The 25,305-nt window shown below is 39.4% G+C and overlaps 1 protein-coding gene across 1 annotated transcript in view; it reads left to right on the top strand.

Moving 5' to 3' along the window:
* The window catches only part of LOC147168393 (neuronal acetylcholine receptor subunit alpha-7-like), a 29,411-nt gene extending 10,065 nt beyond the window's left edge, over positions 1-19,346 (top strand). Inside the window, exons 2-9 of the mRNA XM_086084258.1 lie at positions 699-838; positions 3,455-3,499; positions 4,511-4,620; positions 10,607-10,854; positions 13,285-13,479; positions 14,756-14,842; positions 16,227-16,336; positions 17,589-19,346. Coding sequence (XP_085940384.1) covers positions 699-838; positions 3,455-3,499; positions 4,511-4,620; positions 10,607-10,854; positions 13,285-13,479; positions 14,756-14,842; positions 16,227-16,336; positions 17,589-18,197 — 1,544 coding nt within the window. The 3' untranslated portion in view covers positions 18,198-19,346. The remainder of the gene's footprint in view (positions 1-698; positions 839-3,454; positions 3,500-4,510; positions 4,621-10,606; positions 10,855-13,284; positions 13,480-14,755; positions 14,843-16,226; positions 16,337-17,588) is intronic.
* The last annotated feature ends 5,959 nt before the right edge of the window (positions 19,347-25,305 follow it).

Below are 25,305 nucleotides of genomic sequence, written 5' to 3'. Positions count from 1 at the left end.
CCGATTGATGTGGAAATATAGTAGGTTCAGACAACCTGGCACCCCGACAGATGACCAACCGGGCGGAAACACAGTAGGCCAGACAACCTGGCACCTTTGTAGTAAATACAACTTTACAAAAGAATAGATTATAACACATTTTCTCCCCCCGAAATAGATGGCTAATTACGTGGGAAAAGGAAGGAAGAATCTTCAAACGTTCCGTCACATTATTACACTCATCAAGCTTTACTGAGGAAATTAAAACAGTTATGACTAAATCTAAACAGTTGTAACTAAAATCAAAACAGTTATAATTAAATTGAAACAGTAAAATGTCAACATCAGTAATATAAAACGTTTTCTGAAATGCCAATCTCCATTATGGTGCACCTTATAGCTTGCTTTGCTTTGTCTGACCTCAAACGCTAACCTGCCATAACGCTCCCCATTTTGGCATTAATGGGCCGATCAACACCCTGCCAGGCTGAAGGCACGCTTCTTTACTCTTCGCAAAGCTGGGATTGACTTGATCTCATTGTGATCCAGCTGTGGATAAGTGCCATGTGGATGACGGCTGGATGGAAGAATTGATGGATGGCCTACCTGAACTGGACCGTGCTGCTGTCTAAATGTTGCTATAAAAAAAAAGAAGGCTTTACTGTATGATGGAAATTAGCCACTTCGCGTAACTTTCCTCTTGCTATGTTGGTCCCCAGGATCTCTGCAAGGAGAGCACCAGAGGAGACTTTACAAGGAGCTGCTTGCTAACTACAACCGACTGGAAAGACCGGTGGTCAACGACTCAGCTGCCATCCTGGTGGAGCTGGGATTCACGCTTCTGCAGATAATAGATGTGGTGAGCAGCATGTACCGTATTTAGTATAAGTATTTGGTATTGAAAGATGTGCCGTTGAATGGTAAACTGTTGTTGACAAGTTTTTTTAGGGCGGTCATTTCCTAATTCTCATTTAAAGTCTTTAAAAAAAAATGCAATTAATTGACTCCATCCTCATATACACATGATGTCAAAGAGAAAATAAACAAATGTACCGTAGATGATCATAAAGCAGCAACAACATTGTCCTGTTCATAAAATGGCTACAAGTGCATCTTGAGTGTTAGCTCCTTATTTGTTTTTCCTTGAACTGAATTGAAGCGGTGGCTCATCTAAAGCTTGTACCAATAATCCAAAATTTGGAAAACTCAGAAGTTGAGGTAGCCTACCTGTAAATTAAAGTTCCACTGTAATCCATATCTTAAAGATTTGTTCTTTATTAGGAAGGACTTTATCTTCTGTGGCCGTTTTTTAGTCTAATGTGGTAAATGACTGTACTGTTAAACACTGGCGGAAGTAATGCACTTCGACTGTTCAACTTGCTGATGTATGTTCATACATATGTTCTTGAAAGTAGTTAGCTAGATTGAATCGGACAGCCACAACAGTGACCAGATGCCCTGGAATACTTTGTAAGGTTAATTTTCGATTTGCCATTGGGAGCTCCTCACAAAAGAACAGCAGTTCTGTTTGTTCTTGTTGGTTAAAATAGACAGAAACTGTCAGTTTATCCACAAAAAGTGCAGTGCTTGTGCTTTTGTGACCTTCCAAACCTTCCACAAGACATTTATTTCACTATAATGAAATTGCATTGGTGTCACACCATTATTTTGAACAATGTGAAAATTAGGGCAATATAGCGCGTTATTACAGTACGCAATTCTCAAATCAATTCAATATGCGGCCAAATTTATGTTTAAACATCAATTTTTGATGGAAATATTCAACAAGTATATTATTGGAACATTAAGCCTTCATATTCTTATTTATTTGCTGTTCAAACATGAAACAGACTGCAACCAATTTGTTAAATACAGTGGCTCAGTTATAAGCATGACGTTTCAGATAAAAACATTTTCATACAAATCTTACAGTGAACATGTACAAATTTACTGATTGGTATTTTCTGAATTTGAGTTAAAAAAAAATCCCAAAAATCTATGTATAGATTGGTATCGGAATTAATCGGCATCGAATCGAATCGTGACCTATGAATCGTGATACGGATTGAATCGCCAGTTACTAGGCAATTCACACCCCTAGTGGATACCCCCCCCCCCCCATTAGTTCATTAGTTAGAAAAAAACTATAAATTGACAGCTATATGCTGCTTTCCCACTGCACACGTGCTTAAGTCTACTCTGCTTGCCTTTGTTAGGAGTGCTCAGCTTTTTATTAGTCACTAGGAGAATTGTGAGAGCCAGACTAAGAAACAACAACATCTGACAAAAAGGAGATAGCTGCTATTACTGAAGAGTCACTACAAGTTAGGCTACTGCTAAGCAGAGATGTCAATTCCAGGTCTGGAAAGTAAAAACCCTGGCACAGTTTGCCTTTAGCCACCGGTGCTTCTACTCAACTGCCACCAGGGAGCTCGTTTAGCTGCTGGTTTAGTAGAGCCATATGTAGCTAAAACCAAACTAGGGTAGAGTTTTCACTTTCTGGACGTGGATTTGACCCCTCTGCTGCTAATTATGAGGCTGTTGGACATTTCCTTATGGGATGAGACTTCGGGCAGAAAGAAAATGGAATGCTGCAGTAGGCTAAAGTGGAAACTCTGGAGTGTAACAGCATAGCTAGCATGCAAGTGTGTTTATTTTTGTGTTATTTTCTTTATTTTGTGTGTGTTTATTACTTCTTCTTCTTCTTCTTCTTCTTTTGGAAGTGTGTCATCAAGGACCAAATACATCAGAAACCCCAAAAAGACCATCTAAGATAGCATTAGCATTTACACTATGTAGCATAAATGCTCATCTCATGAAGGATGATACTGGATAAGAGAAGACGAAGAAGAAGCCTACTTAACCTTCCCAGTAGTGCAAATCCTTTGGCCGAGAAGTTATACGCAAACAAGCACATACCACAGGGGAATTTTATCCCAGAAGAGACTGACATTAATATGTGCACTAACATCTGTATCATCTGCTGTCTGACATCATGGAGATGTCGATGTGGTGGATAAACAGAACATGAACAAACTAATTTGCTACAAAAAAAACAACAACAACATATAACTGCATCACTAGGACAGCAAGATTGCGTAGTGATCTCAACTCAAGGCTTTGTGTGGAGTCCTCCCATGTTTGAGTTTTTTCCTGGTAGGCCAACACTGAAATTGAGTCTCAAAATTGTCCTTAGATGTATCATTAAAATATATACAAATGAAGGCATTTCTCACAAAGAATATAGCAAAAATCCAAATGTTTTGTCCCACCCATGTAATCTAATATAAAACGAGTCATATACAAAACTGGTTTATTACTATAAAATTTAATTGGTCATTAGGTTGTGCTCATTTCTCTATATCGAATGAAACAATGTACAATAAACACCATTTTGAAATCACTAATTTCACAAAATGATGCATCATTTTTGTTTAAACATTTTTTTTTCTTTACGATCTCTCTCTGGTGTCAGGATGAGAAGAACCAAGTATTGATGACCAACGCCTGGCTGCAGCTGGTGAGTCACTGGCAAGATTTGATGTTGGCATCTGTCTGTGGGATGTATTTCGTCCATTCAACCAGAAAAACATCACAAATACTCCAGTTTGCCCAAATGGTGTAACATCACACATTTGCAAGGGTATTGACTGTTCATGGTGAACAGTATATTGTAAATGGGCCTTAGGTAGATGCTGGCTAAAATTCAAACACAATCTGCTTCTTCCTCTGGTGGTTGAATCGGTGGAGGCTGGTGTCTGTGAATCTCACTCTGCTTCATCCATCCTTCCTTCCTTTCCTCAGTCTTTCCTTTGGTCTCTTGAGGTCTCCCTAATTGGTTGGAATGTTAATATTTCTGGGGTTGGTGAAAGATTCTGGGTGGTAACCCGGTGGGTAGTAGGCGATTTCTGGTCGGTGCTGGATTTCCCTTTTCCTTTTTTCTTTGATCCTTCCTCGGGTCTCCTGACAACTTCACGACTCTAGCGGGGTTTTGAAATATTCGGTTTAGGTGAACGATATGGGATTTTTAATAGGTTTTAAGTGAAATAATGAGCACGCACGCATGCACGCACATATGCACACACGCACATACTCTTGCACATACATTTTTTTTTTTTTAAAGAGAGAGAGTAATGATGATGACATGTCGAATCGGTAAGATTACCGAATGAACAATACTGAAAAAAAAATGAAAAAAAAAGTAAATGGGCCTTAGGGAGTCACACAGTTCTCACCCCTTATTATAGTTTGTCCAGTCAAAAGCCTGCAATACAGAAATATACAGTAGCAGGCTATAAAATAAAGGCTACAGAGCATAAAATCACAGCTGTAAGAAAAGCATGTGTGCATGAAAAATTTGGGATTTTTATAAGCCCTCACAAGATGTGCACGTCAGCATCTTTTCCATGAATGAAAGATCATGAAAACACTCCTTTAGAAAGATATGAGCCTTCTCATTTGCCTATGTAAGCATTACTAAAACAGTGCAAATAAATGTCATATATTATTAGAATATCTCTCTGCCTCTCAGTACTGGACTGATATCTACTTGAGCTGGAACCCGGAAAGCTACCCTGGTGTCCAGAACCTTCGATTCCCTTCGGACCAGATCTGGACTCCTGACATCCTTCTGTACAACAGGTCAGAGCTCGTCCCTCCCCATCATGCATGCGGGAAGGCAAAAGTTTCTTCGTGAAAGCAGGTTTATTTATTGCTATGCTGCGCTGCATTGTTTCTTGTCATGGGTGTCATGTGGAAATATTGCAAACACCAGTGATTATAAAGCATGCAGTAAATAGAGGAAAAAAGTCGTACAGTACCATAGTTGTAGATCCCGACCCCCCGCGTTGGTACATAAAATGCAACGTGAGTAGTACGATGTAAATACTGATGAATCAAGAGTGATAAAATGGCCTTTTTTGGTCAATGATGACTCGAGCAGCTGTCAAATCTTCGCTTAGACGCAAGCAGGGTACTGAAGATTAATGTGTGGACATGTTTGTCCAAATCCCTCTGAGACATTCATTAAGTCCTTTAATCCTGAATGGATTTGTCAGGCGATAATAGGCTGACTTTGTAATTATCCTAATGTGTCAAATTCTCTTCAATTGTCCTTCCTTGTTCTCCCACACAGCAGCTTTATCTCGTTTAAAATCGAGGGGAGTGGAACAAAACAAATAGCTCATGCAAATTGTTATCTTTTTTTGTTTTTTTCCCCAATTTGATTTGAATGTGAACATCTTGTGTTTTATTTGTCATAAAAAGGTGTATTTAAACATGCCCCCCCCCCCTCCCCAATTGCAGTCTAATCCTTCTTGTCCAGACACATTTTACTAGGTGCTATACTTAATCCCTACATAGAAATAGAAATATCTGCAAAGTAATTTCACTTATTAAGAGCTTGTATATTATTTGGCTCATTCCGTATTAGGATAGTAATAAAGATATTTCATTTATCATTGGAGAGAAAACAGAGAAAAGTGTTGTTTTTCTAATCATCCCCATTGTGTGGGAAAACACATTTGCACAGTAAACGAGGTGAATGATTAACTTTTGACCTCAGCCACCTCAAATGCATGGTAAATTGATATTATTAAAACATCTTAACCATTGTGGCTTTAGCATTAAATAATGACCCTCAAATGCCATTTTTTTCCACACACAATAAAAAAAAAGTATCTTCAAGGCTGAAATCAGTCATTTTACTTCAACAACACTGTTACTACTGTGTATTTATTAAATACTAGATTTATTTCACACTTGCATGTCAAAAGGGAGCATGAGGACAAAACAAAGGTTTGGGTGTATTAACCCAAATATTCAAAGCTGAGCTTTTAGACCTGCCGGATTACCCAGCGTAATCCTACTGCTCTCTTTCCCCATCTCCTGCCTCATTTTCTCTATTATCCATCCTACCTCACTACTTCTTCTTGCATTCGCCATTTCTCTTTCATAACTCACCTTCTCGCCATCACTCTATTCAATTTTCTTCCGTATTTTCTCTTCCGAGCTCTCCTGGGTATTGTTTATAAATCATGCCCTCCACAGAACCTGATTTTGTCAAGCAGTCAGTACTCTTTTAGTACTCTTTAGTATATCAATAGTAGTTGTTAACCTTAGTTAAGATACAGTAGGTGTATTCAAATAACTAATTTTACAGTACACTAAGGAGAATATGATTTTATTGTTTTTATTATTATTATTATTATTATTTGGCAATTAACCAGCAACCATGACTTCAGGGAGACGTGTATGTAGTCTGTGCTTGTATGTTTAATTTTTCTTGAAATGAAAAAATACAGGCTTTAACACTAATATGTAATGCAAATGCAAACATCTTCTCCAGTGCTGTAATGGGTGTTATGGTCATACTCGGTATGCCTTCAGGGAGCTTCCAGTAACACTGCAATCTCACTCTTCTGAATAGTGGATGCGCTTATTGGCAAGCCGTTCGGATGGGAGAACGTTCAGCTCATTTGTTTTTATGTGACCTGTAGGAGCTATGAGGTCAGATGGCATCATTATCTGAAATATATTTCATCTCGAAGTGTTCCTGATGAGTCATCCACCTCCTGTCGTTGGCGTTTGATACTTTTTCAGATCAATAAGTCAAAGTCATAAATCAGCTGCTTTTCAAGGACATAAACAAATGAAGAGTATTATTTATTTATCTGACACTTTGATGGCTTTGGATTGTGTCCTGGCTATTTTTCAAATATTTTATTGGTTCATTTTCAGGAATTTTGAATAACCACCACATCGAGACTTTTATTGACTTTTCAAAATGTCTTAATGATGAATTTTCTTGAAAAATTAAAGAACTGGAATTCTGGGAATACTGACTCATGGTAAGGTTTCATATAAGAATCCAAGTGATGAGTTATGAATTCTACCATCCACTGAAGCCTCTTTAGTTTTAAACTGCTTATACCAGGATTGAATTGTGAAATCAAATACTTTTATAGTATGTTTTCCAACAACGAACCCCAATTAACAATATGTCATTTGGATTAAAGTTAAAACTTTTGTGTTGCGTCTCTCTGGTGTGTTTTGCCCTTTTTGTCAGTTTCCCTGTGCTGCACTTGGTTGCCTCTCAGGGGCCACCTGGGAGGAGTTTAGAACAGCCATGCACATCTGTAATCAACTACATACTGGATTATTCCTTTTGTTCCTGTTTGGCTGTGTGAATTCTGTCATGCACCAATTCGGATACCTTCTGACCTCTTTGTTTCTGGGTGTAAATTGTTGTTTTATTTTGTTTTTCAAGTAATAATCTCTGGCTTGCTTCTTTCTTGTTAGGCATGATTTATTTGTACTTTGTAACTTGCAATGTTCATTATTCTGTTCTACTCATCTCTTTTGATTTGTCCTTTAGTTTGATACTTTTCCCTACCCATTTGGTAGCACTTTTTGTTCCCCAATTTTTGCTTTTTAACAACTAAGAGGAAGGTCAAGACCTGATTCAGGAAGGTGGGCACCCCTGCCATGCATAGCCCTGTATGGGCAGCAGATATAGCTCATCGCTGTCTTCCCTGTATGGCAGTATACTGTAAGAGTGAAGCACTTAATTGTTCACTCTACAGAATCCATTGTATTTGTGAAATTATCATTCAAAATAAACCCAATAGTTAAACAATCAGAACACTATTGTATTTTTGCCTATTACCTCCAATGGCGTTGAACCATACAATAGAACTGTACCCTCCCGCGACGTGGCCATTAATTGATCATGAACGGACTCCTTAGTTCGGGCTCATGACCCATAACTGATTTTTCGGTGCCTCTCATTTGCCCTTCTTGCTTTTGCCAGACAAAATGGCCCATGTGGGAGTTTACATAAATACTCAGATGAAAAAACATACAACTGGAAATTGGAAAAGCATTAATTTCACACAGTTTCAGTCACATAACTATATAATAAATGTTAACGTCATCTAATCAATACATTGCCCAAATGTATATTTATACTTTACAGGTGAAAATGCAGTTTCTAAAATTGTTTACTCTGACAAATCATATAATTTTCTATGATCCAACTATTAATTCACACATGAACGCACAGATTGAATTATTTCATTATCATTTGGCATATTCCCACAAGATAAACATGCTGCAACGGTTATGTAATGCAAAATTATTTCAGTAACATGATCTAACACTGTAGCCCACATTTCTTACACTTGATGACTCGAGGAAGATGCTTGAAATAATTTATTTAGCGCACTTCATTTGTCGTATATGCTCTCCGCCTACAATAAATATGTCACACTTGAAACTAGATGATCACTCTACTGTACTATTGTCCAGTGGGCTTCTTGGGCCATCTCATTAACCACTGAGCCCAGACACAATGCCTGATGTTTGGATCTCCTGACTGACTACTTTATTCCTGAACTGTGCATTCTGACATTTCATTTCATTCATAAAGTCCGCTGCGGCGAGTTTTTGCCTAAATACGCCTATAGTTTAGAGCGTAAAGTCACAAACATGGCATGTCCTTTTGACAATGACCCTATTGATGAAGGTGCCGCATTATTGCGAAGGGAAATAAATATTCGTCGTGAGATTGTTATCAGACCGCACATAGATATGCTGGTATTACCGGACAGTTATCTTTTTGAGCGGTATCGTTTCACATCACAGTCCATCACCTACATAACTTAATCCGTCCTTACATTTGCAACATTACCAGCTGTAGTCATGCGCTCACATCACAGCATATATTGTGTGTTTTCTTATAACCGTTTGAATAATGTTGATATATTTCATCTTAAGTCAAGTGCAGGATTGAAATGAATTAATGAGTTACCATTCAACAGGTTTCCCCTGTAATATTATTGTGATTGCAAAGGACTACATTTAAATTTACGCATTGACCCGAGCAGCAACGTTCTCTCAGGGAGGCGCTGCGGTGTTGCACTTTTTTTCTAAAGACATGTTCAAATTCGCCATGTGACTGGTGACATGGTGACTCGACGAATCGCGGCTCCATTGATGTGGACTTTTTAGGCCCCGTCCACATGAAAGCCAGTTTCAATGTATCCTCACAAGTTTCTTTCCGTTTAGGCCGTTTGTCCACACGATGGCACGGTTTCGGAGCTTGAAACCGATCACTTTTGAAACCGGGCTCCGAAGTGGAAATATTTTCAAAACGCGCCCTGTAGGCGTCCGTCTGGACACCATATGCAGGATACTCCTCCAGTAATGACGTAATGGTCGCAGATTGATGACGTTTGCGTCAATTCTCGCCTGGCTGCGCGCGAACCGTCAGTCTGTCAACAACAATGGCGGATAGCCGTGTCGTAGTCGTTTTGCTCAGCCTCCTTAGCTTGCTTATGCTTTTGCAGCAAAATATTTTGTTTCTTTCTTCCCACGTTCAACAAGCGGTGTCGTACTTGAATCACACGCCATTATCACCTCTCTCGTGGTTGTCTTTTTCATGTTGTTTTGATACATGCAAAGCCATGTTTGTTCTGTAGAAAAAAAAGAAAAAAGTGTTAGTCTTCTTCGCTGATTCTTCTTCTACGCCTTCCGTTAACTGCCTGTGGCTGCGCTACAGCGCCACTCCAGACTTGGCATAAACATTACAGCCGTTAAACGTCCTCCGCGTCTTCTTTTGAACACACGCAAGTCTTGAAATGCTTCTGTGTGTACGAGATTTGTTTGAGGAACAAAGCCGGCTTTGCTTCCGTCTCGCGGCAACGCCAGGTAAAACTACTCTGCGTTGATATAACTACCTCAAATCAGCTGTCCTGGAACCGAAAACGCCGAGTTTCCTATCTCAGGGCATATCAACTCGCTGTTCAGAGTTAGTCTCAGTGTTTGTTGAACATGCCTTGTGAAATGGACCCCAGGGTTGCTAACCAAGAGAAAGAAAACTTCACCCATGCACACAGTTATGAAAATAGGGCCCCTTGTCTTAAAATTTCTCCTCTGAGGTCATAGCAAAACCTCAAGTAATTTACCGTTTTCTATAACGTGTACTATCTAAATGAATTCATAGCTGCTATTTTTAGGTTTAAGACAACATAAATCTTTAAAGTTGTCGGTACTGTATGCACACATCATATTGCCTGGATTACAAGAGTGTGAACACCTTCAGTTTAAATACGTCTTCGAGTAATAAAAGCTTGAATAATTCATGATGTGGCTTTGCCTCTGCCACCCCCACTGGAACCTGGGGCCACAGCTGATAGTGGCACATACAAAGAAGGATAAGTCACAACACGTTTATATGACTCATTTTGACTAAAGGCAGCATCAAATAAAAGGGAATCAATCCAGATATTTTCCCCGTAATTTCTTTTGTCGGTGCTTTGATTGAAACTCAAGCCGGGTCCGCACTCGTTTGGGATTAGATTGTCAGTGTGTGTATGGCTGGATTGTGTGTGCTTTCATACTTTATACTTGTGCATTAACGACTGACAGTGGGCTTTTTTTTTTAACACTTGAGTTTACTATGCTACTGCATTTCAATGTTGATCAATATGGTGGTACTTAAAGAGCTAAATATTTTTTAGAAACATTATGGAACCGCTGGTCTACGTCATAGCAAATTAAAAGAAGCGCCGAATTTGAGGCATCCATGCCATGGAGTCTATAACTCTCTCTCTTACTCTCCTCACAGTGCGGATGATCGTTTCGATGCCACCTTCCACACCAACGTTCTGGTGAATGCGTCGGGTTACTGCCAGTACATCCCGCCCGGCATCTTAAAGAGCACTTGCTACATTGACGTGCGTTGGTTCCCCTTCGACGTCCAGAAGTGCGACTTGAAGTTTGGCTCCTGGACACACAATGGCTGGCTGCTGGACCTCCAGATGCTGGATGTTGACACGTCCACCTACATACCCAATGGCGAGTGGGATCTTGTAGGTAAGTTGTTTTGCATTTCGCTGGAGGATTAGGATAAATGGATCATGATAAATAAATGTAATCAATCATTTGAGATCCACGGCAGCATTTGGGAAAGTTGTAAAAGTGGTGAAGACTGACGTATTTAAGAGAAGTTCGTGATTTAGGTACCACTGATGATTTACTTTACACCATAGATTGTTTTGAGAAATGTACGTTTAAAGCAAATTGAAATCTAAAGTGATGGAATTGGAAGTGTTAGTGGAAGAGGCAAGCAAACATTTCTGAGGTACACAAAATAAATAGATGTCAACAAGAATTTTATGGAAGGCAATGACCACTTTGTTTGCACTCAGGTGCTTGGCAATTGGATGTAAAGGTACTATTTTCTATGCCCATCCTTTATAACAGTGCTTATAAAACTTGGAACAGCATACCAGGAAAACTGCTCTGGAGGCCAGCATCAATTGCATTGCAAAATAGGCAATATGTTGTGACCACTTTTGCTGCCATTGTTTAGCACTTACCATTTAGACATGCTATTTAAAGAAGCAAAATCAGCCGGCGCATTCTTCGGCTTGACAAATCATATTGCATGTGCTAAATTGATGTGTGCAATTTTGCACATGTAGTTGACACATCAGCTCCCACATTTGTTTGTGGGCTCAATCAAGTTGGTGCCAACTGGTGGAGATGACTCAACATCTGCATCTACAAGTTTATAGTAAAAGTTTATATTGTGTGATTCGGTATTTAGATAATAATAATGTTTCTACGCAGGGTTATTATAGTTTTTAAATTTTCATTTTAGTTATTTTTTATTTAGTTTTGAGTTTTGTTTTTTAAACTTAGTTCATTTTAATACATTTTCGGAGTGGTTCTGTTAGTTTTTAGTTATTTAAAAAAAAAAAGCTTAGTTTTAGTTAGTTTCAGTATTACTTGTAGTTTTTTTTTGTGTATTACTTTTGTGAAATATTTAATAAACACCATAGTAAAATGAAAAAAGTATTGCATTTCTTACCTAGTATTGCATTTCGGCTGAGTTAAATGAAAAAGCAAGCGGGCCGAGCCAGGAAAAAGTCAGGCACGCGAAATTGTCGCCTGGAAGTGACATCATGTGAAGGTGCTTTTCTATTGGCTGCTGATAGATGACGTCACTTCTGTGTGACACAATGTCCTTATTCCGGTTAATATCGAAATAAATACACTTAAAATCACATCTAAAATCATTTCCAAAGTCCATCCATCCATCCATTTTCTTAAGCGCTTGTCTCCACAAGGGCCGAGGGCATTTCCAAAGTCTCATGCATTCAATTAATAACGGTACCAAAGACTAAAACAAAGGACATCTTGATATAATTACAGGTAGTTTTAATTACAGGTAGTTTTGTAAACCTAAAATGTAGTTTCAGTTAATTTTCGATTTTTAAAAAGCATTTTCGTTTCTATTTTATTTCGTTAACAAAATTGTTTTTTGAATTCTAGTCTTAGTTTTTTGCTAGTTTTCATCAACTAAAATAACCTTGTTTCTACGGGAACTGTTTAGACAGCAAATTGTTGGTCTGAATTGTTAAAATAGAGCAATACATTTATCATTTATTTTTGTTATTTAAATGTTAGTTTATTATTCTTAGGTGGGGTCTTTGATAAGCCCGTAATGTTTTTCTACTTTGCCTTCACATGTGTTGTATTTATTTAAATTTTTTGATGCCATATTTGTATTTTTTTTAAGGTTGTGTAAATCAACAAACACACAATTATGCCCATTCCTAAAGATGTCGGTGTGCTAGCAATAAGACATCCAGACAATCATAAAATGCAACAAAGATAAACCTTATAGAAGCATTTTTCCACATTTATCCAAATAACTCCCTTCTACTTGACTTCTTAAACCATTAACTTGTATACTGATGACATACAGTAGGCAAACTGGTAACCTAGTAAGCCTGCATGGGGGATGAACCATATTCATATTTTGGATCTTAAATTGAAAATGTTTAGGGAAAACCCTGTCTCAAACAGAAGCAAAGAAAAAAACAACCATTAGGTGCATTAGTTTTGGAACACCACCCAAGCGGAGTCTTCCAGCTGGGAGAGTGGCTTCCAATGTTTGAGCCCTGAGGAGGTGTTGGCTGACTGGAGCTGAGGGTCGGACGGAACAGGCATCATGGCGTGCAGCTTTTTGACACATTGACAGTCATGTTGAATGTGAGAGCAGACAGAAACATTTCTTCAAGATTAATAGCTCTACACAATGTGTTTCACTTTATTCCAGTGTTTCACTAGTCTAGCCATGACACAATACCACAGCTGTTGTCGTATATTTCCTAAATTGTGTGACCCATCTCTCCAGTCATCCTTCTTCTGCCCATATGGCTGTTTACGCAGACAGATGGGATGATTGTGTTCACGTTTTTTTTTTTTTTCCTTTTGTCTGGCTGTGTCCCTCAGGTGTCCCAGTCAAGCGCAATGAGCTGTACTATGACTGTTGCAAGGAGCCCTACCCTGACGTGACCTTCACAGTCACCATGCGCCGCAGAACGCTTTATTACGGCCTCAATTTGCTCATTCCCTGTGTGCTGATTTCTGGCTTGGCTCTGTTGGTCTTCCTGCTGCCTGCTGACTCGGGAGAAAAGATCTCTCTTGGTGAGATAATGCACAGATGAAAACAATTAAGAAATGTGGATTTAGCCATGCCTTTGTAGATGTAACCTTGTCTGTGATGGAATTTTTGTCCATATTTGTGAAATGGGAGTGACATAGATGTTGCATCGGTGAGGGTCTTCGACGGGGTAGAGGACACTGATAGTCAGGTGTCAAATGTTTATAAATTTTACTTTGATCAACTTCTCAAGGGCAGTTTCCAAAAACTGAGCATTTTTCCTTATATACCCAGTCATGACACTCACCTGTTTCCAATTAACCTGTTCACCTGTATAATGTTGTAAATACCGGTGGGTGTTTGATATATATATATATATATATATATATCACTTTATAGGGTGTTCATCTGAATCTTGGTTGAAAATGATTAGAAAATGATTGCATTCAGTTTTTATTTACATTTTGGAATTTGCACCAATAAAACGAGGACAATTTTGATCATTCATAAAGCTATAGCTTATGAACTAAGAGTGTGACACCCCTGGTTTAGACAATAGTAAGATTGGGGGGAAAAAAAGAATGAAAGAAAAAAGCTGGCACTAGATCACAAGGACAAAAAGTTCACTCGCATATGATTATGGAGTCAAATTTATAAACTTTATCAGCCTGAGTTAAGAATCAACGTTAATCAAGTTGTCTTTATTGTCGGTGTATTTTGGTGGTGAAGTCAAATTTAAGTAATGTAATGAAGCAAAACTTTACATTCTGGGGTATCTTCCCAAAATGTTTTGTAACAGTAGAACAACTCTTATTTCATAGGAGCTCACTTAGAACATTGAAATTAGCTTTTAGTTCATTTTTGCACTAGACCGTTAGTGGCTAGTGGGTCTACTTTTTCCCCCTTTTTTTTAAAAGAAGGAATGCTGACTGCATTGGATATTTCCAACATAGCTTTTACCGTGTAGTGTGCAATACTGTGTGCATATGTGCATGCAAACATTCTCATAAATCATGTAGCAAGCCATGAATACATGCATGTAAAACCGCTTGGAATAATTGAATTTTTGAGTGGAGTTCTATCAGCCCCTTGGTTTTTGATGGATAGCCACGTGTGGATGAGCAGTCACCAGTTAACATGAGTTTGACAGATTTCTGGAGGGCTAAGCTTCCTTGAACGTTCCACATGACAAATTACCGTGATTTTGAGATGATAACTGATTACATCCATAATTAATTACATGAATAATTTCACACACCTGTGATCCCACTCGCACTAATCATTTTCCTTCTTTTCTGCCTTGTCTCTGTTTTTGCTAAGGAATCACCGTGTTGCTTTCGCTAACTGTGTTCATGCTTCTGGTGGCTGAGATCATGCCGGCCACCTCCGACTCGGTTCCCCTTATCGGTGGGTTCTATTTATGCTTGCCTCTATGTGTAATATATCTACACAGAATCACCCACAGGAAAAAAAACCTGACACATCCTAAAGTGGAATTATGCTGCTGAGCTATTTATATGAGTGTGCACGCTGTTGCGATATGGCTCTGGCCATCAAAGCAAAGTGACTGTAATATTGATTCTGTCAGTAAACGCACCAACATTAACGACCACATCACCGTATCATCTTGGCTGTCCCTTGTAGTGTTTCTGCCAGCACTACACACCCGCATTATGATACTTGTGTTATTCAATGCTGCCTGAACTTGAGATATGATCACGACCTCGAGATATGATCACCTGGAGAATAACTAATTCCAAGGGCGATTCATTTGGCATATCCTGCGGGTGTCCAAACATAATTCCCAACCCAAAAAAAGTGTGGCCCCGTTGGAAGCTTTCAGAACCACCAAGACAAGAAACTCTTAAAATGGTAGGCTGGGAAAATAAAGAAATGATGAAGGGAAGATGAAAAAGAAGAGGGAGGAAATTAAGTATCTTGGGTGTTGAGGTTTGTGTTAACGGAACTACATCACATGCTATAATTAGTGAATTCTGAAAAAAATGTAAATAAACACAAATATATTTGATTTCAGGCTAGTCTGTTACCTGGAAGGTGTCAAAATCACATTGGGAAAAATATTTGTTTCTCGATTGTGACTGTGCGGTATTAAGTTAAAATATACTTATATAGATAAATGTCTACCCACACGAAAATAACATTTATTTTAAGTGACGAGAGGACAAGCCCAACTGTCCTCTTAATTAAAATGATTCATCTTTACCACATTGTGACTGAATGTGGCTGTTAATTACTTTCAAAACCACTGCCTGAAATAGACTTTTATCATTAGCACAGAATCACCAGAAAATGCATTCTTTTCACTCACATTTATGTTCTCGTGAGAGGGAACCACTGCCCTATCACGCAATTACTTTCCTAATGTATTGACCTCTGGGCAGTTTATCTTCAATTATCAAACAAACGTATTTTTGGAATGTTGGAGAAACCCCCACACAGTCACAAGAAGAACGTACAAACTCCACGAAGGAAGTCCAAAGCTGAGATTTGAACCCTGGACCTGTGAGACAGTACTATCCACTAGTCCAGTGGTTCTCAACCGCGGTCCTCAAGTACCCCTACCCAGCCTGTTTTCCATGTCTCCCACAAGCAACACAGGTGTTTCAAATGTTCAGCAAGCTCTGCATAAAGCCTGATAACGATCCTCAGCTGTGTTGACTGGGGAGACATGGAAATAGGTTGGATAAGGGGTACTCAAGGACCGGGGTTGAGAACCAAAGCACTAGTCCACTGTGCTATCCCTTTATCACATTTGCTGTCTGTCTTGCAGCTCAATACTTCGCCAGCACCATGATGATAGTAGGAATGTCGGTGGTGGTGACGGTGATCGTCCTGCAGTTTCATCATCATGACCCTCAGGGAGGCAAGATGCCCAAGTGGGTACGTGAAGGAAATTACTTTTTTGTTTGTAGGACCATGGTCCCTGTGATCTCTCTGCATTCGGGAGAGGGGAATCTTTAGAGCAATTGACAACGTCCTTGCTTTGAGGTAAGAATAGCGCTAAATTGGGAAATAATTGTTTGTACATAAAAAGGTGTATAGCTATTCAATTCAATTTTATTTATAAAGCACCAAATTGCAGCAGCAGTTGTGTCAGGGCATTTTAAAGATGGAGCAGGTCAAAGACCACACTCCACAAATGTTAAAAGACTAAATGAGCCTCAACTGGATCCTTACTGAACCCCCACAGAACCACTAGGTGATGGAGGCAATGAAAAACTCGTTACTGGGATGAAATCTTAAGAGAGGGAAAGACGGAAATAGAGTGAGAGCACATGTGCGCGATAGAGCTGACCATCAATTCATATCATGTTTTGAAATGAAGTGGACTTGTCGAGGCCAAGTGTAAATTAAATCATGGCGTCTTAAAATGTTTTTGCAACCCAAATTTGGGTTGTTTTGTTATTGAAACAACCCCCAAAAATCTGCCATTTGCTCTAATGATACTACATATAAAATTAATTAATACATTTTTATTTTGCTACACATCCTTAAAACTATCCATCCATTGTCTTAACTGCTTGTCCTCACAAGGGTTGCGGGGGGGGGGGGGGGGGTGCTGGACCCTATCCCAGCTGGCAGGGTACACCCTGAACTGGTAGCCAGCCAATCGCAGGGCACACAGAGACAAACGACCATCTGCACTCACAATCACACCTATGGACAACTTGGAGTGTTCAATTAACCTGCCATGCATGTCTTTGGAATGTGGGAGGAAACCAGAGTACCCGGAGAAAACCCACGCAAGCACGGGGAGAACATGCAAACTCCACCCAGGAAGGCCGAAGCCCGGACTCGATCTCACGTTCTCTGTACTGGGAGGCGGACGTGCTAACCAGTCATCCACCGTGCCGCCCCTCTTAAAACTACCGGGTCTGAAATAACCCAATCTTAGACAAAAGTTGGACCAACCAGCAACTTCAGTCAATTTGACCTGACTTCCATTCCAATACTGCTCAGTGACAATTTACTTTTGTTGCTAGGTTTTCTAAACGTTACTACTCTTTAGTCATTATAGTAAGTTAAAGGTAATCAATTGTTGTGTGAACAAAGTGAATGAGTTCAACACTGATCACTGAAAATGTAAACTCAATTATCCATGAGTGTCTTATACTGTACTGTACATGTTCAGGTTCGGGTGGTCCTGTTGAATTGGTGCGCTTGGTTTCTGCGCATGAAGCAACCCGGCGATGAGCGGCGACGGCCCGGCTACAAGCACCGCCATACTACCCAGCACCACTCCAGCACCAACTCTATCGAGATGGCCGCCATTCCAAGCCTCTCCATCCCTCTTTCCCAAACTTCCTGCCCACCGTGCACCTCAGGCACCTCCAATGGTTCAATGAGCCTCTACTTTGGCGGCTACCACCCAATGGAGACTCCACACTGCCCGCCTTCCAGTGACTCTGGCGTAGCACTGGGGGGTCGTGCTCACTGCTCCCCCGGTGAAGAGTCTGAGCCCCCCGGTGTTTGTAGTAATGTTTTGGGAATGGGTGCTGGTATGGGAGTCGGGATCCCGCCACCAGAGATTCAGCGTATCTTGGAGGAGGTGACCTACATTGCCCAGCGCTTTCGGGATCAGGATGAGGCTGAGGCCATTAGCAGTGAGTGGAAGTTTGCAGCCGCGGTGGTGGACCGTCTGTGCCTGGTGGCCTTCTCGCTCTTCTCAATCATTTGCACCTTCACCATCCTCATGTCAGCGCCCAACTTCATCGAGGCTGTCTCCAAGGACTTCACATAGCTGGATGCGGGGAAAAATACAAATAAATCATTTAGCGCTCTTGGAGGGCCATTAATGAGTATTTTTCCTATGTAAATATATATATTTTATGTCTCAATTGTTGCTCGTTTTTACAAACACGTTGTCCATCTGAGCTCACATGCCAAACACACACCCTTGTTCAAAAGGCAAGTTTTTGTGAGATTAAAAAAAATGGGAGGATGGGGAGGTTTGTTTGTTTTCATTTAGATGGGAAGAATAACTAAATAACTGAAATGATGTGTTTGTACAAGTGTGCACACCCTCTTGGCTTATGTAATTATGTTAACTTTGAAACAGAATACTGCTACAAAAAAAAAACACATTTCACATTCGAGTCTCTTTATTTTGAGTGATCACATGTGTACTGTATTCAAATCTTTTGTGAGCATTTAGTGTATTGTGCAAACATGCTTTGTGCTGACTGGTTGGAGTGGACCAATAACACAGATGCAAAGGTGTCAATCAAATGTAGGTTAGTGTAGTTTATGTTTAACATCCTCAAACACTTGCTAATTAAGGTAAGCTACTCTAAAAAAATATATTCAAAGATGCTTGTAATAAAATGACTTATGTGACTTGTGACACTGGATAGTTTGCTAATACACATTTTTTTACAGAAAATATTTTGAGGGATTTAATTTACCCAAAGGCTAACTTCACATTACCAAACTCACTTGTGCGATTGACAGCAAGTGGCAAAATGGCCGCCCCCCGAGATGGATAAAAATGGGTGGATTTTGCTGCTTAATTTATGTTTTACAAATGCAAGATTCATCAAAATGTTGTGTTTAGACTCACTGGGGCACATACAACATATTAATGTAAATAAATATTTTGGGTTGGCTTCCTTGTTATAAAAATTCCAGTACAATTCTCATGACGGACCTACAAAAGGCTTGAGAATGTGAGAAAAATACAAAATTAGATCACACCACTACAAAATATTTCATGTTTATCGGAGCCATGTGTCAATATAGGTTTTGTGTGTGTTTACGGAAGAGTCGAGTTACAAATGTACATAATAGATTTCTTTAGTTTTCATTCTTGTTGTGCTAATCGTTGTTTTCCTCTGTGTCCTTTCAAGTGTCAATTTTCACATTTGGCCATAATAAAAGTATATTTATTCTCTGTATAATTGTCTCTTTTTAGATTCTTGAGATGATAATCAATGAATGTTGAACACAGTAAATCTCCATATAGTGTAGAATGACAGACCATGTTAAAGCTTCTTAGATTCAGGAATCAAATACGCAAGAAGCATGTTTCAGTACATGAAAATGACAAACGACATTAGCTTCAGTGAGCAAGGCTGTTTAAAACATGCCAGGAAAAAGCACTTCTCCACAAATTTAACATGCCACTTTATATAGGAAAACGTGATGTGACAATTCATTTCGCACAGTTTGCTTCTATTAGATGGTGTTAAAACTGTCTCTAATCTGAATTTGTGTGAGATTAGATGAGACCAAAACGAGAATAGTAGAGGAAATAAAACTGGCCACAAATAATGTGTAGCACACATTTCTGTAATGTGAACTCCAAAATAAGATGGGATTTCTAAATGTATCTCAACTTTTGTATTCTTATCAATATAAGATACTACTGCCCGAAGCCAGCTGGGATCGGCTCCAGCACCCCCCGCGACCCTTCTGAGGACAAGCGGTTTAAAAAATGGATGGATTATTGCTCATTTTTGTCTTCTGCATAGGGTCACTATCCCAAAAAAATTAACAGCCTTCTTTAAATTGGACACATGCTTAGTATGAGGTTTTAAACAAAATGTGCAATAAATGCAACAGAATATGAATAAACAACACATTTAAATGATAGATTATAAAGCAATGATAATATTCAACATGACATAATAAATCAAATGAGAAAACGGTTGGATTGAATGATCAACCATTAGGCGGAACTTGGAAGTTTATCAGATAACAGAGAATACCAGGGAAGCAGTAAGTAACTGAAACTGTATTGGTCGGGATGTCACTTTTAGTCACGATAAATGAACGCTGATGTGAATGGACCCAACGAATCACATCCCACATAAACACAGCTCAACTGCTTGTAATGTTTCATAATATACTTTGTCATTGACTTCACCATAAACTGTTTTTTTCCTTAGGTCACCTAATTGACCACTAACTGTGTTAACCCCTCCTCCAACATAGATACAACACTGGAACTGGGGCGTAGATTTGCACTGATAGCTCGGAAACATAAGCAGAGTAGATGGAATTCCTACTTGATTCAATGTCCCTCTGTTTTTATGCACAGATGTGGAATATAAGAAGAGGAATTACATGTACTCATTGTGCAGTCCTGCTCTGTAACACTGTGAGTTCAAGCCTGTACTGTAACCTATATGGAAAAAGTGTCATATAACCAATTGGGTATTTAAGGCTTTGTTCCTGGTAAATCTAATTTCTCATCTTTTCATGCTCCCAATTTGCGTGGAAAAAGACAAAGACAACAAAACATGAAAACATGTTGAAATGCTTTGGTGTGCGATAAACTGGAAGAGTGTGAACCATTCAAATTCGTGACCTCTGACCTCACACGTTTTCTTCTGGAGAATTTGACAAACATTCACACAGGCACACACCAAACTCTTTTGGAAAGTTGAAGAGTGGAAGCTCCCAAACTACAAAAGTTAGTCTCCACCAATTCCAGCAACTTCTTCAAAAGTTACTAATACACTGCAGGGGGTGGACTGGGATTCTGGAATACTATTAATTTTCTGCGAATAAATATCTCTTTAATATTGGCCTACTGGCCCTTGGGGAGGACTGCCCTCTCTTTGATTCTAATCTGGGTTTATTTTAAATTGGGAAGACAGACTTTCTCCTGAAATAATTATTTCTTTAGATAAAGCTTTTCATTTGGGCTAGCTCAACATCAATAATATGCATTAATATGTCATTTTCAGTACAATATGCCTCCCTATCGGAAATATATTTGAAGTAGCCTAGTATATGTCAATTGAATGTACGTTATATAAAACACAGTCAAAGGCTGGTCTGTCCCAATTATTACCTCAATTATAATTATATACTATAATACATCAATGACGTGTCTAAAATATTTTTCGACCAGATTACAGTTGCATGGACAGATTGACTTCAGAATTAGATTTTTACAAGTCTTGTGATATCGATGTTTGTTCTTGTTGCCCCAACAACTTGTGTATCATTTTGAATAAATAAATAAAGATTTGAAGATTTGACTGAAACCAAAGTACATAGAATAGGCCTTATTTTGCAATGGTGGGAAATGATGTATACATTATGCAGTATATAAAATATTCATTAAACTTAGTATGTAGTGCTTTTGAACATGTGCAAATGCATCATTATCTCTCCTTGTAGCATAAACTGCTGATTTCCCCTTTACAATAATTTGGGCGGTTGTTGGGCCATTAGATATTGGCACCATGCACCATGCACACCATTAGCTTTGTGCTATATTAACAAAACACAAGCAAATGCTAGAAGTGAGGCAGTATCATTTGGGAAGATCAATCATTCCGGAAATTGTAAAAAAAAAAAAATGCACAAGCAAACCCCAACCTGAAATCAAGAGCAAACTATCACACACACTCAGACACATAGGTGAGTACTTTCTGATAATCTGCAGTTTAATCATTTATTACTGTCAAGCTGAACACATTTGACATGAGAAAAATGGCCTTTCATCACAGTGTAATTACTCAAAAGACGTATTACATGTGACATGATTATAAATCGGCACTGAGAAAATTGGGGAGGTATCCAGTAAACAAAAAAAGTGAACTCATGGATGCAGCTCGGAAACAGCGTAAACACCTCTTGGAAGTTTTTGTGGCAACTTTTCCCTCCTGCGGGCTTGCATTATTTGACAGTAAGATGATGGTCATAAGGGAACAATCATAACAGATGGGTCTCCCTCAATATCAACATTGCAACTCCCTGTGAGGACGCGTTTTCTCTGCTGCTCTTACACCTTCAAGTGACTGACGTGTCTGATGACAACATATGTTGTTGACTTCCGTACCTGTTTGTTTTGAGTGAAACAGGGCGTTTGCGTGTGGTGTGACAGCAAGGTAGGGCGTAAAGGGAGGAAGGGAGGCTGCAGCCTTGAGACGCTCCCTCGTAAACACAGTTTCTGCGGATATAAACACAGTCGTGCAGACTGTGCGCAGCGGGGTGTGCGTGAGAGCAGATTGTGTGTTCACGTTGTGTCAAATGGTCAGACTGCTGAGCTCAGTGTGAGGCTGATGTCAACTACATGGGGTAAAAACTTACAAAATAAAGTACTTTTAGGAGGCAATTGAGAATCATTCATATTTGTTGAGCATCAAAAATACAATAGCCAATAATAGATTGACTCACCACACGCACACAATTAGGTAGGATCCTTTTGTGTAAACAGCAAAAGCACAAGTGACCACAGGGCAATGGCGGAATTTTGAACCTAAAGTGGAAGTAAATAAAAGAAAACTATTATATATGTGCAAAAAGAAGTCAACCACTGTAAAATGTAAGAACAAATGACCTATACCTTAAATTGTATAGCAAGTGATGATGACGCTGGCGTCTTGCTGCTTTGAATGCGAGTTCACTTCCTAAACTTCTGATAATGAAAATCTGCAAGAAATATGCCCCCAAAAGGATTACTTTATTGTCTACAGATGCCACAAAAGGGTGGCACAGCACTTTGGTCAAAATGAGGCTCCTCAACTGATTTCAACACAGTTCCTTATTATAAAGATGGCATTAAAATACTACTTTTTTCATAATGAACCCTGAAAGTTGTTTAAATGTTTAAATTCGCCATATGACCGCATTAAGATTTTCAGTTGAGGGGGACACGGAATCAGAGGTCGGCGCCACGCTCTGCGCTTCCCCGTTGCCATGGTGACTTGACGAATCGGGGATCCATTGATATGGACTTTTTAGTGTAGTGGCAATGCCAGGTGAAACTACTCTGCGTTGATATAACTACCTCAAATCAGCTGTTCTGGAACCGAAAGCGCAGAGTTTCCTCTCTCTGTGTATGTCAACTCGCTGTTCAGGGTTAGTCTCGGTGTTTGTTGAACATGCTTTGTGAAATGGGCCCCTGGTGACTGATACCTGTGCCTGTGTGAGCTCTCCTCGCCCTACATGTTGCCAGGACACCTGCCAGGTCCTCAAAGTCAAACAGTCTCTCACCCTCACACTTATGCTATGTTGCTCATATCCCTGGCCCATTTTATTTTAAGGGTGGGTCTGTTATTTCGTTTACTAAACTTTGGATTCAGTTGGTTGCATTTGTTGTGTCATCATCCATAATTCTGAGATTTCCAGACTTTGTTGCAATGAGGTTCAGGCTTTCATGGATATGCTTGACTGGGATACACAAATGGGAAGTCATTAGATTTAGCGCTATCATATGTCATGCACCCCTCTTAAAGAACAGTATGGGCTTTGTAGAGCCATTAACTTGAATTATAGATAAGTACATAATAGCCTCGTAATGAGGAATCCCTCACATTTTGCACTGCATTTGTGCCGCATATACAAACTTTTTGATGCATTCACTGTGTCGTTTCAGAGGCCAAATCAGTCCTTATTTTATTTATGATCATGTCTATACTGATTGCATTATCATATTTACACTTTAATTGATGATTTTACTAAACAAAGCAAGAGCACTGTTGAATGGAGGCAGTTTGGTTCACCAGGTTTTTACAGTGATTTGGGTGTGTTAAGAAAAACACTCATTTTAGACCCCAATGTTGTAAATTGAAACTTTTACCTTCTAGGGCCACTGTCAGTCCTGAGTTCCTTCAAATCATCATCAGTTGCACTACACCTCACTCTACTTGAATTGCCCTCCGTTTAAGGACACATTTGTAAACAAACTATTTTAGAAGTATATGAGCTTTCCCGTGTCCTACATCCCAATAATTCATTGAGCTGTTAATTGATTAATTCACCCATGGCATATTTATTGTTGTCATAAGATATGCTTTCTCTCAGTATAAAATGACATCTTGAATGCTAATATGATGCATCACCAAATGAAAGAACACTAGTGAGGCTTGCTGGCCTTATGCCGCTTTTTCACTACACAGCATTGCCTTGGCTCAATGACTTTTAGCTCTACTTGCATTGGTTTTACGCTTAGAATTAGTAGAGCAGTACACTGCTAAAATCACACACTGAATGCTTCAGTCAAACCGAGACCTGATAACGAACAACTGCCTGCAAAGTGGAGACTGTGAAGTTTAGGGTACAGAGCACAGCAACAGGGTCATGAATTCCAGCATGTATGTTTTGTTTGTTTTAGCTGTTTCCAGTTGTGTAACTCAAAAGTTTCAATGAAAAGTGAATCTCATAGATCAATAATTGACCAGCAGTGCTTTACGTCACATGCACAACACATTGGAACACTGACTAAAAAAATACCACAAAGAATAGTCTGTTAAGTGCCTGCCTGACAGTATCCACTTCTGCCAGTAGGAAAGCATCGAAACAGAGTGCAGCCATGTCAAGCTGAGTCAATACCATACAGGGGAAAAAGGCCGATTGATTCCCAACATCCACCAGTATCATGATCCGTCATCAGTTTGCTCAGATCTATGCTGGACATAAACAAATATTTTCAGAGACACGAGGCAGCAGGAGGGAGTGAAATGATATTCATATTCATGGCACACACAAGCAAAATGAGCAAAACAACCGAGTCTGCCAAAAAATGGTCTCGCCAGTCTTCAAGGACAAAGAAACTTCTAAAATTGTTTTGAGTCATCCACTCAATCTTCACATCAAACTAATGTGCTGTGAATGTGTCGCAGTGATGCCAAATCTTAAGCAATATCGCGGTGTAAAAACAACTGCCCTTGTCTAATATCAATGCCATCAGACCCAGTGAGCTCAGAGACACTGCAAAATTAGGCCACAGTTTACCATAGAGGGACAAACAAAAAACATACAAAGCCAGACACAAATAGAACACGTCCATGGACACACAAGCAAAAATAGTAAAAGCTTAAATCGTTCTCTTTGAGCAAAAATATCAGAAGGCACATGACCCGTAATCCACAGGGATGAAGTAATCTGAGTGA

The sequence above is a fragment of the Leptonotus elevatus genome, chromosome 9 (genome assembly GCF_054856555.1).
Source record: "Leptonotus elevatus isolate MCC_2025b chromosome 9, RoL_Lele_1.0, whole genome shotgun sequence".
Lineage (NCBI taxonomy): Eukaryota > Metazoa > Chordata > Actinopteri > Syngnathiformes > Syngnathidae > Leptonotus > Leptonotus elevatus.
Note: the sequence above shows the minus strand (reverse complement) of the source record. Positions and strands in the feature narration are given on the sequence as shown.